Source organism: Elephantulus edwardii, unplaced genomic scaffold (assembly GCF_000299155.1).
Source record: "Elephantulus edwardii isolate Elephantulus edwardi_28Jun2011 unplaced genomic scaffold, EleEdw1.0 scaffold00216, whole genome shotgun sequence".
NCBI classification, from domain to species: domain Eukaryota; kingdom Metazoa; phylum Chordata; class Mammalia; order Macroscelidea; family Macroscelididae; genus Elephantulus; species Elephantulus edwardii.
In genome coordinates, this window is record NW_006399966.1 from 1652276 (window position 1) to 1665079 (window position 12804).

General features: G+C 38.2%; 1 protein-coding gene across 2 annotated transcripts in view; it reads left to right on the plus strand.

Annotated features, from left to right (window-relative positions):
• The window catches only part of LOC102858157 (cell division cycle protein 27 homolog), a 71437-nt gene that overhangs the window by 15717 nt on the left and 42916 nt on the right, over positions 1–12804 (plus strand). For both annotated transcript variants that reach the window (XM_006897808.1, XM_006897807.1), the window contains exon 2: positions 11848–11923. In XM_006897808.1, the coding sequence (XP_006897870.1) occupies positions 11856–11923 (68 nt within the window). In that variant the 5' untranslated portion in view covers positions 11848–11855. The remainder of the gene's footprint in view (positions 1–11847; positions 11924–12804) is intronic.

Genomic DNA, 12804 nt, shown 5'->3' on the forward strand with positions numbered 1-12804 from the left:
ACTCTAGTACCATGACCTCTTCCAAATCCAGCCTGCACATCTGGCAGTTCTCTGTTGACATATTGTTCCCAACGTTTTTGGATAATTTTCAGCAGAATCTTGCTTACATGTGATATCAATGATATTGTTCGATAATTTCCACACTCTGTTGGGTCACCTTTCTTTGGAATGGGAACAAATACTGATCTCTTCCAGCCAGTTGGCCAGCTGTCTGTCCTCCAGATTTCCTGGCACAACTTAGTGAGCACATCCAGGGCAGCGTCTATTTGTTGAACTAAATCAATTAGTATGCTGTCAACTCCTGGAGCCTTGTTTCTTGCCAATTCCTTCAGAGCAACTTGAACTTCCTCCTTTATCACCATAGGCTTTTGCTCATATTTTATTTCATGAAATTCCTCTGTGTCAGCCAATTCCTTCTGATACAGTGACTCTGTGTACTCCTTCCATCTTCTTTTGATACTTGCTGGATCATTTAACATTCTACCCGAACTATCTTTAAGTATTGCCACGTGTGGCTTGAATTTGTTTTTCAACTCCTTCAGCTTAAGAAATGCTGAGTGAGTTCTTCCCTTTTGATTTTCTGACTCCAGCTCTCTGCACATTTTATACTATAGTATCTTACTTTGTCCTCCCGAGCTGCCTTTTAAAATTTTCTGTTCTTTTTGATTTCTTCCTTTAGCTTTGGCTTCTCGGCGCTCTAATGGGATACTCAGAATCTCATCTGACATCCATCTTGGCCTTTTCTTCTTCTTCAGCCTTTGTAAGAGGCAAGATTAGAGACAGTTATATAATGATCTGATCTGCTAAGAGGAAGTCTCCTCAGAGGTGTGGCCTACCTTGGCTATGTTTATGGGTTTTCTGGCAAAGCTAAGACAGTTTTTTGTCTGATTCTGCAACTAGAATTGAACAGTAGTTTGCCGTACTTTTTGACTGAGCAATTTGAAACCAGCGGTCTTTTACCCTGCATACAAGCCTCCAGGTCTAGCAGTCATTAATCCTTTTTGCCGACCTTGAACTCATTAGCCTTCCCAGGCACCTCTCTCCTGAAGTCTGACCTTCAGAACTGGGTATTAGCCTCTACAAACTCATGAACCATTTCCTTAAAAACTCTCTCTTCATTCATTTTGCTTCTCTAGCGAATCCATCTAAGACAAGTAGGTTCTTAGGGAATTTCCAGGTACGATACCCCACCTACTGCTGTTGAGTCTATTCCAACTCATTGCAGCCCTATAGGACCAGAGTAGAACTGCCGGTAGGGGTTTCCAAGGTTGTAAATTTTATAGAAGCAGACTGCCTTTATCTTTTCTCCCACTGAATGACTTGATGAGTATGAAGTACCTTTCAGTTACAGCCTATCATCAGGTCTCCTAATAAGTAATTAGGTGGTAATTTTGTTGGGTTTTTTATTTGTTTTTTTTTCCAGTTTATTTTATTATTATTAATGAAAATTTACAGAGACTGGATTTCCATTCATTCATTGTTGTACTTTTCTCCCTGCCCACACCTCCTGCCCCAGTACACTCTTCTCTTTGAAAAGTAAAAGAAATTTTTTCATTGTTTTACAATCCCTCTCCCCAGGTTCACTCCATTATGCAGCCTTCATTCTGGATTCCTGTGGTAATTTTGTTTTAATAGAGACTGTCAGATCCTTACATGCCAACAATTGGAGTTCCTCCAGACATGGAAACTTATCGATTATTGATTCAACATATTTGGATAAGCATTTACTAAAAAATATGCAGTGCATACTGGGAGTATAATACTGAGCAAAAACAGATACAGTAGTTCCCATTTTCATAGAGTTTCTGAGGAAGCAGACATTACTTTAATGCTTCCCTAAGTAAAAATAAAGTTAAAGCTTTGAAAAATATTACTAAGAAAATAAAAACCCTCACAAATCAACTGGTAAGCAATATGATAGCTAGAGAAAAGAGTGAGGTGGTCAAGAATTTTATTTTGTTTAGATCTATATCACCTATAACAGCAACAGTTAAGAAATAAGATGATGAATGCATTGAGCAAATCCTCTGTCAAGGACCTCTTTAAAGTACTTAAGAGCAATGATGTCAGTTTAAAGACTAAGGTATACATGACCCAAGCCATGATACTTTCAGTTGCTTCATACACATAACAAAGTTAAGACAGTGACTAAAGAAGATAAAAGAAGAATAAATGCCTTTGAATTGTGGTGTTGGCAAAGAATATTGAATATACCACAGATTATCTTGGAAGAAGTGCAGTTAGAGTGGTCTTGAGACGTAAGGATGTTAAAACTTGTTCAGCCATAATTTGGCCATGTTTTCAGAAAGCCTCCAGTCACTGGGGAAGGACAGCAGACTTGGAAAAGTAGAGGGTTAGTGAAAAGCAGACTCTTAATGAGCTGCAGTGTCTACACCTTTGAACACAGCAGACATTGTGAAGATGGCACAGGATCAGGTAGGGTTTTGTTCTGTTGTCCATAGGGTGTCTGTGAGCTGGAACCAAGTTGATGGCCACGGACTACAAGGAAATGTGTTTGGGCATGTAGTGTTTAGTCAGGATACCTAACTTCCTTTCTTCTCACATACTGTGGGCATGTTGTTAGCAGGAGCCAGTCTTTGAAAAAGGACATCGCACTTGGAAAAAGTATAAGGTCAGCCAAAGAAAGGAAGACCCTCAGTAAGAATAAGACAGTTTGACACGACGACTGTAATGGCCTTACGTACAGCAAAGATTGTGAAGGTGCTGCAGGATCAAGCAGGGTTTTGTTCTACTCTATATAAAGTTACTGTGACTCAGAAGCAACTTGGCAGGACCTAATGAGAACTACCACCCCATCTGGGAATCCCAAAAAAACCTTTCCTGAGGAAGAGATCCAAAGAATAGCTAGGATTTGTAGTTTTCATGTACCGGATAGAAGAGACTACAGGTATAGAAAGTTTGAGGCAGGAGGGTAGGCCACTCTGACGTTAGCAGAAAGAAAATATAATGTGAGATGATACTGGAAAGGTGGGCAAACTGCCTAGTTTGGTAGCTTTGGATCTTATCCCAAAGGCAGTGAGAAACCACTGATGGATTTTTAAGCAAAGTAATTGATATAAGCAGATTCAGTTTGTGAAAAACTCATAGTGAGAGATTGAATCATAGGATGAAAAAGATGCTACTAAAATAGTCTGGGTTTAAAATAGTCTGTCTTAAAAATGTAAATGTTTATTGATTCTCTTTTATTATTACTAACTTCAATGAGTGGCATTTTGAAAGGTACCTGAAAATAGATGGTACCAGAACTCCAGGTCATATCTGGTGGAAATTTAGAAAAGCAGTTAACTGGGCACTGTGCTGTTACACTTTGACATACCTGTCTAGGAAGTGAGTCTCACTACCTTTATTTTACACGTAATGAAAGCTCAGAAAGTAACTTAACTACCTTGGTTAGTGTCAGAGGGATCATCATCTGGCTTAAACTAGGGTATAGAAACGTACAAGGTATTCAAGAGATCATCACTGAATCAAATGAAAGTTGAGTGTCCATTAGTTTATTGTTTTCTAAATGAACTTTTTAAAGTTATTTAGCAATCCAAATGTTGAAATTCCCAAAAGGGGACACCTGTAGTTTATCACATACCTTTTATTGATTTGTCATGTTGTAGTGTGATAGAACACAACTTGTAATCGCACGGAAGGATATTGCCCATCCATCTCTCGTGGAGCAGCTGGTAGAGTAAACCATGTGCCTTCAGGATTGCAGTGCAGCTTCTAACCACTAGACTACCAGAGATCCCTAGGGGATTGGTTAGTCATGTCATTAAATTGAGCAGATTTAGCAAGCAGACTTTGAGACCCTTACTACCAGCAAAGAAGAATGCAGCACATTCTTCAGGACCAGAAATTCTTCTGCCTTCCAGACTGGGGTTTATAGGAGGAGCAACTATAGCAGCTGCGGCAAGGAACCAGAGGCCTCACATGAGGCAGAGCTGAACTTGAGACTGCTGCCCTACAGAGAAGCAGAGCTGGGAGCCTTTGCTCAAGTCTGTTAGATGACATAATTGGCAGGACTAAGAGCCTAAAGCCACAATGCTGAAGACTGAGGTGCCTTTGAGGGCTTATCAGCAGCTGTCCTGACTATATTCTGCTACTAACCCAAATTATAGCCTTTTGACCAAATATGGTTCTGTGAGCTGTATCACAGTGGATTTTGGACCCAGTAAAGCAGTAAGATTGGTGTTGAGATGAGGAGAAAAAAGTGTGGGAGCATGGGTTACATGTCTGATCTTGAGAAAATTGGTTTTGTATTGTTGATGGGGACAGCTCCCCTTTGTGGAGTTGGTAAATTCAGATATCCTTATGCAGCACTTGCTCTTTTTACAGCCATCTTCACCATCTCTAACATACTTGAGCTCATTGTTACAGTCAATCCATCTCATCATGGGTCTTCCCCTCCTCCTCTTTTCCAAGCATGATATCCTTTTACAAGGACTGGCTCCTCCTTAAAATATGCCCAAAGCATGTGAGATGACGTTTTACCATCTTTGCCTCTGAGGAGCACCCTGGTTTCACTTTTCAGGACAGACCTATTTGTTCTCTTCGCAGTCCATGGGAAATTTACTACTCTTCTCCAACACCACAACCCAAAGGTATTGATTATTCTGTCATCCTTAGTCATTGTCCAACTTTCAGATGCATACCGAACAATTGGAAAGATCACAGCTTGTGCACCTTAAGTCTTTAACAGGAGCAGTCTGTAAACTAACATTGTTGCTCTTTAGTACTCTAGAGAGAGAGATCCTTGATAGCAGATTTTCCCAGTGTAACTTGTCTTTTGAGTTGTTTCTTTTTCCTTCTTGTTGGGTATTGTCAAATTGGGTCTGACTGGCACAAGAGGAGATCGCTCCTTCACCCTTTTGGAATGTATTTTATTTTAAGGGACAACAGGTAGAAATGTGTCTTTCTCCTGAGAGCTACCTAGTTGTTGGAGAACCACTTAAAGACTACTATGTTTTGCCCCATCGTTTTGAAGTCCTACCGGCACAGTGATTGTTTGCCACTGCAAAAGGTTATCAATTTGAACCTACCAATTGCTTCATCAAAATATACCTAGCAGTCTGATGATTTGAAAATTGCAGCCTGTGAAAGCCCTGGGACGATGCCACCTTGTCCTGTCAGGCCTCTCTGATTCAGAATCAGCTCAGTGACATGCAGCAGTTTTGGATATGTTATATGTGTTTGTTTCTATTTCTCTTCCATTCTACTGACTTGTAGTTATTCATCTTTTACTTTTTCTCTGTATATTCCTCAGTTTTTATTTTTTTTTAATATATAGAATGATTGGCAAATTTGCATCTTTGCACAAGGGCCTTGCTAATCTTCACTGTATCATTCTAATGTTAGTAGTATATGAGCATTGGGTTTGATTTTTGTTTAGACTTTGACTCAAATATCCTTTCAGATTCTTGTTTTGCGTTTTAATAGTTTACCTATTGTGACAAAGAAATAATTTTAATATATTTTCTTGTCTGAGGAGGAGTCAATAGGGTGAAGCTACATTTTTAATGTTTTATTTACTTTTTAAAAATTTATTATTAATTTCAATGAAAATTTACAGAGACTTTGGATTTCCATTCATTCAATGTTGCATGTTTTATTTACATTTTATGTTGTCAACATTAAATTTTATTTTGTTTCTATTTGTAAAAGTCTATATCAGGAGTTCAGCCATGTCCGTTTCTGCCTTCTTTCAGAGTTTCTGATGTCTGCTGGCTTTCCTTTGCTTATATAGATAGGTTCATTCCCCTACTCCCCCAGGACATCTATCTCTGAGTTTTTCCTATAACTCGGGACCCATCCTGCTCTGATGTAACTTCATTAGCCTAACAAAACAAAAATCCCATTTCCAAATTGTATCACATCTACAGGTACATGGTTCAGGACTTCAATACAGTTCATCCAGCATTGGCAAGAGCAAGATTTGAAAAAAGAAGAGATTAGAGCCAGATAGGATATGATTACCTTATGAATGTTTATTTGATAAGCTGTGGCACTCTCTAAGAGGAATTATTGGAGCACTTTGATTAAGGAGTAATAAAAAATAATGATGATGGTAACAGCAGCTAAAACTTACTAATTATTAGATTATGTGATAGGAACTACTATGTACTTTATAGAAGTAATAATTGAAGTGAAGAACTAAGACTTAAGAGACATTAAATTACTTGCCCAAGGTATAAAACTAGTAAATATAGAGTAAAAATTTGAATCCAAGGCTCCCACTATAGTCTTCTCTTTCTCAGTGATGTTTGTATTCAAAGGAGATTATTTATGGGATAGGATAAATCACACCAGAGCTTGCAGGCAGGATGACAATTTAAGAGAGTATATAAGAATTTAGAGAAAAGAAAAATCTGTTGATGGCTGAGACTAGCAAAGAAGGAAGGTATAGACTTGAAGACTTTTATTTCGGAGAAATTTTATAACTGATGATTTGGTTCTCTGATCAGTCCTTTAAAACCTTTCTAGTCCCTAATGTACCCAGATTGACCTACCAATGCACTCATTATCTCCAACTAGCATCTGTGACTTTGTACAGTAAAAATATATTTGATATTTAAGAACATCTCTTCTAGCTCTGCATCAATTCCACTCAAGGCATTAATTGGCTTTGTTGTTAGCTGCTGTGATACATGCCCAGAATTATGGCAACATCTATGAGAATATGTGCAGTAAAACGTGCACCAGTTCCAAAAAAAAAAAATACCAGTTCAGCTGTTCCTAAATGTATATTTTTGTTTCCCTGATCACATTCATCAAGTTTTACAGCCATTCTCACCCTCCTTTTCTGAATTGTTCCTCTCTTATTAGCATAAACTCACTGTATCCTAAAATTCCTATTCTTTCAAGTTGCTCTTGTCACTTTGAATCAGTATTGTTAATTCTTTAAAGAGCTTAGTGTTCTCTCATGACCATCAAGTTGGAACCAACTCTTTTTTTTCCCAAGTAATATGCCTTTTATTAATATAAACTTTAAATTATAAATAGCAACAATAAAACACTTTTTTTGACATGGAACCAACTCTTAACTGACCCTGTTGAGTTTCCAGGGCTGTAAATTGCATGGTTAGAAATTGCTCATTTTTCTCCTGTGGAGCAGCTATCTGGTAGATTTGATCCACTGGAGAGGAATGGGCTTTGGGTTAGCCATGCAATTCCTGTGGACTAGGCCTCCAGAGCTCCCCACAAAGGTGAACTTTAGTATAGTAAAGCTAAACTCTTGTTTGGTTTTAAGAAACTTTCAAGGAAATCAAGGCAAAGGAAGAAACTGGGAGAAGCACATAAGGTTAGGGCAACAGAGGTAAATTTTGCTAGATACGTACACAAAAATAAAGAAGAAAAAACCATTTTCAAAGAGATTTTTTTACTGGTGTATGTTTTAAAGAGTGTTTCAAAAATTTGTCAGCACACTTGGCTACAGAAAGTCTGGAGACCATGCACATTTGAGTAGTTTCTTTTTGATCTGGATTCTTTTCTAGAACCTTAGATCAAAATGTTGAGTAATAATAGCCAGTCATCATCCATTACTTCTGGTACCATGACAAAGGAGACAGTTGTGTATGGAGACAGTAAGCCATGTGTTACATATCCTCTTATTTCTAATTATGAGGAGCTATGGTGGCTTAGTGGTCAGGAATTTTCCTATCAACCCAAAAGTATGTGGTTCAAATCCATAAGCTGCTCTGCCTAAGATGAGCAGTCTTCTTTTCCCCTTATAATTTACTGACTCTGATAACCCTCTGGAGGTCAGCTGTGGGTTTTGGTTTCTTGACGGTAATCAACAAAAACATTCCTAACTATAATGCTTCTGTTGCTCTAGACAAAAAGGGACCATTGCCTTGCTTTGGATGAACACTTAACAAGCTTTAAAGTCCCCAGGGGACATAATGAGCTAGTAGGTAAAACAGAAGCACTTTATTAGGCTGATAAACTGGGATGACTTTCAAAGAAAGAACCAATTTCTGTGAGGTTGTTAGTTAATACATCAGCAGCTACCCTTTGCTCTCTTTTTCTTTTTTTTGTAGTCATTGTAAGTACAGTTATAAACATATCTATCCCACAACGACAGCACAGAGTTTTCACTGACTGATTTTTTTTAAAAAGTCAATCTCTGATGTTTCTTCCTAGAGATGTTATTGTGACTATTGTGTGCCACCAAGTCATTTCTGATTCATATTGACTGTGTAGGACAGAGTATAGAAGTGCCCAATACGGTTTCCACGGCAATAATAATCTTATGGGAACACATCACCAAGTCTTTTCTCCCATGAAATCTAAGGTTCAAATTGCCAACCTTTAACTTAGCTGCTGAGTACTTAATCATTGCACCACTAGAGCCTGTTTAATTCAAAATAGATCTATATCTTTCTTGGTCAGTAACTTGCCTTGTTCTTTTAAGTATCTCAATTCTGTTCCACAGATATTTATTAAACATTTATTGCCCATCAGTTCCCAGTTTAGTGGCTGACATATAGGTAGACCAGTGATTTTTTTTGTACACTCGTACACAATGTCACAGTGGGTGTGGGGGGGGGGGGTGCGCGTGTGCACACGCCGTCAAATCAGATCTGACTGGTACAGGGGGAGACTGTCCCTTCTTCTCCAGCAGAGCATCTGGTGGATTCAAACCTCGCACCTCTGGACTTGCAGTGCAACTTCTTACCACTAGGCCATCAGAGCTTGCCAGGCCAATGTCACACTTTCTTATATACTTAAAACCATTGTTACAGTCATCTTGTTGAAGGTCTTCCTCTCTTTCTTTGACCCTATATCTTTCCAGCATGATACCTTTTTCCGAGAACTGGTCCCTCCTGGTAACATGCTTGGATGTATGTGAGATGAAGTTTTACCATCTTTGCCCCTAAGGAGAACCCTGATTGCATTTCCTTCAAGACAAACTTGTTTGTTCTTTTGGCAGTCCATGAAACCAGTCAGTACTTTTCTCCAGCACTTCAATTCAAAGACATCAATTCTTCTTCTATCATTCTTATTCATTGTTCGACTTTCAGATGCACATGAGGCAATTGAAAATACCATGACTTGAATTGGTACATCTTAGTCTTTAAACTGACATGCTTACTATTTAGTGCTCTAGAGAAGTCTTTGACAGCAGATGATGGTGCAGGATAGAGCAACATTCAGATCAGTTGTTCATGAGGTTATTGTGGTCATAGTCTACTTGATGACATCTAGCAACAACATATATACACACGTTATTTCAGTGAAGTTTTACAAATCTTGTTATTCATGCACTAATCCATAGATATTTTGTTTTATAACAGTAATTACTATTAATTAATTAATTACAATGCCTAATCAACTTCTGGTTTAGAGCAGTGATTTTTAATGAACCAGGTGAACTCTGAAAACTGTGTGTGTAAATCTTTTTTTTATGTGAAAGATCCATAAGCTTTTATAAGTTTTACAAAAGAATGTGCTTTGAGACGGGCAAGAACCACATATCTAGAAAACTTAGAGTTGTTAGAACCAATCCTAAGCCACTTCTCTTGTTACCTCTGGATTTCTTTTTTTAGGATAAAATAGTAAAGATAGATTTATTAGAAAATAACATTCCCACAGGCATGGATCTCCCTCCTTGAAAGACAAAATGGAGGGAGGGGGTCTGAAAAGATTCGTAAATTAAACTCTTTCCAGGGATTATATTTCAGTGAATCTGTTGTTAAGCACTGAAAGCCAAGGTTGAGAACCATGCTTCTGGATAGGAGTAACTCTCAAGTGAACTCTATGAGAGTAGAAGCTACTGTTCATTTATTGCTGTACTTCTAGAACGTAACAGTAGGCATTCAGTAGACAGTTATTGAATGGATGAGTGCTGTTCTTGTTGTTGCTGTTTACCGTAGAATCAGAACCGAACCATAGCTGATCCGCCAGTGGATTTTTAGAGGCAGTTTATCACACGGGAGGAGGTGACCCATCCTTCTCCCACAGAGCAGCTGGTTGCCTCAAACCTCATGCCTTCAGGATTAAAGTGCAGCTTCTTACCTCTAGGCCACCAGAGTTCCCTGAATGAGTGCTAAAGTGCTCCAATTTCCAAGATCTCCATCCCTGCCCATTGCCCATTTTTCATTCATGGCAAGTAATGCTGAGGTCAGTAAAAAACAACAACAAAAAAAACCAACAAAAAAAATTCATACATTTAGGTATGCATGTGTATATACACACATACACACATGTATGTATGTATATCTTGTGATGGTATAGTTGTAAGGAGCTGGGTTTGAATATACCAGTTGCTCCACTAGAAAATGATGAGCAATCAGCTTCTGTGGAATTTACTGCCTCTGATAACCTGCTGGAGGGCCAGCTGTGGGTTGGTTCCGATTCAGTGGTACACAGCAACAGTCATCAAGTTGGAACTGACTCATGGCTTGAACCTTCATCATCCAGTCACTGTGAGCAATGAGAGGAGCCTGCATCTTTCTCACTTAGATCAACTGGTGGATTCAAACAGCCAGAAACATGGAGCTTTTGGAGTTTGTAAGCAGCACATCTAAGGACTAGACCACCAGAACTCTGTGTGTGTGTGTGTGTGTGTGTGGGGGGGGGGGTACTCATGCCACGTTATATATACATCCACCTATGTCACCAGCATGCACCGTGGTGACCTAGGAAGGAGGCTCAAATTCATGACAGTGGGTTGGTTTGGAGTTAATGAGTTCATATGTACACAGGTAGAAAGACACACACTATTAATGTATGCCCCTAGATTTCTTCACCAATAATTGTATACTTTTGTATTCAAAATAGGAGCACTCATGGTGCAGTAGTTAAGCAGTTGGCTAATAACCAGGCCAGCAGTTCAAATCTGCCAGCTGCTCTGGGAAGAATAATTGACAGTTTCTGCAAAATTCACAGCCTTGGAAACCCTAGAAGACAGTTCTGCTCTATCCTGCATGATCTCTATGAATCAGAATTGACTCAACAGCAGTGGGTTTGGGTTTATTGTATTTTATTAAATAGCTATGTTGTTAGTATCTCCGTCAGACTATGGTTTCAAAAGTAGCCAACGAGTGTGGTTTGAATCCACCAGATGCTGCTGGAGAAGGAGGGACAATCTCCTGTACTAGTCAGATCCGATTTGATGGTACACACACACACACAAATAATAAAATTTAAAAAAAAAAATTTTAAAATGTAGCCAACCATTATTATAGGTAAGGAATAAGAACCTCAGAACCCTTGGCTGGTGGCCTATGGAAAAGTTAGCCACAGCACATATGGTGAAATACTTTATTGGTATTTCTCATTTCCACTTCTTATTTGGTTCTTGGTTTTGGTTTTGTGGATTTTGGGGAGTTTTAGCTAGCTCAATTGGAAGAACAATCCTGGGAATTAGCAAACCTCCTGAACAGATCCTCTTGGTATTAACTGGTCTTCCAGTTCCGTTTCTGAGGCTATAAATTGCCTTTCTTTTTTCCTCAGAGCAGCTCAAACTACCAGAAATGTGCAGCCTTTGAATTAGCAGTGCAACTCCCTAAGGAGGAGGCTGCCAAAATCCTATGGTGTAGTAAACATAATTTTAAAAGAAGTGTGGTAATGGTGAGTTTTTGTCAAAGGTGCTTGACCCCACTCTTAATAACTAGCCATAGACAATACATAAATTAATAAATGTAGCTCCTATCAAACTAGACAGCAGGCTAAATTTGGTCAACTGGCTATGGTTTGCTGACCCCAATATAGAATTATTTTTTAATGACAGCATGGGAAACCCCTTGTGTAAGCTCTACTCTGTCCTGTAGGTTGCTGAGAGTCTGCTACACAGCAAACAACCACATACTTAATGTTCTTTTTTCCTCCTTACAGGCTGCTATATGGCAGGCACTAAACCACTATGCATACCGAGATGCAGTTTTCCTCGCAGAAAGACTGTATGCAGAAGGTATGCAATCTATTCATTGTTTTAGAACTATGTAAATGAATAATAATACGTATAGAATTTCATCGTATTTTACAACCATAAGATTCTGAGTGTTCTTTTGATCTTCATTACTCTTAATTGTAATTTGATTCTTGTTCTTTTCTTTATGCTTTTCTCCCATAAAAGCTACTTCTGTCAAATTACAATAAAGTTTAAAAACCCACAGAAACAATTTTACCTATAGTTCTCTCCTATGTGATTTTAGTAACTGTAGAGTTAACTTAATCATTTTCTATTCTTCAGATCTTTTCCCCCAAGTATTTCATTGAAACCACATTTGTTTTGTGACTAAAGCATGGATTTAGTGACCTTAGTCCAAATCCTAACCTGGTCACTTAATTTACACAGCTGTGAAACCTTGCACAAATTACTTAATCTCTAAGTATGTTAGATTTTTCATCTATAAAATAGAAATTTCTTTGTAGGACAATTGAAAACTAAATGATATAATATATGTAAAATACTTAGTTTTCTGGCATAGTAATAAATGCTTAGTAAACATCTGTTAATATATGTTTTGTTTCTGTCCTTAAATTATTGTGATTATCTTTATAAGAAGTTGCTAACAATTAATTGTGTACTGCTTTTTTTTTCATTTGAGTCATTTCACCGAATTGTATATTCTAAAATACAATTTCCAAGTCAAAGGGGATGATCAACCACACATTACCTTTTGCCCAGTTAACCTACTTATCACTGTCCATGATCAGTAAGTGGTAGATCTTCAGATTCCATTTTACCAAGGATAGCAAATACCTACCATTCCTTTATCGATACTAAGCATTGCTAAATCATCAGAATTCTTCCCTACTCAGAGTTCTTATCAATATAGTGCTCCAGGT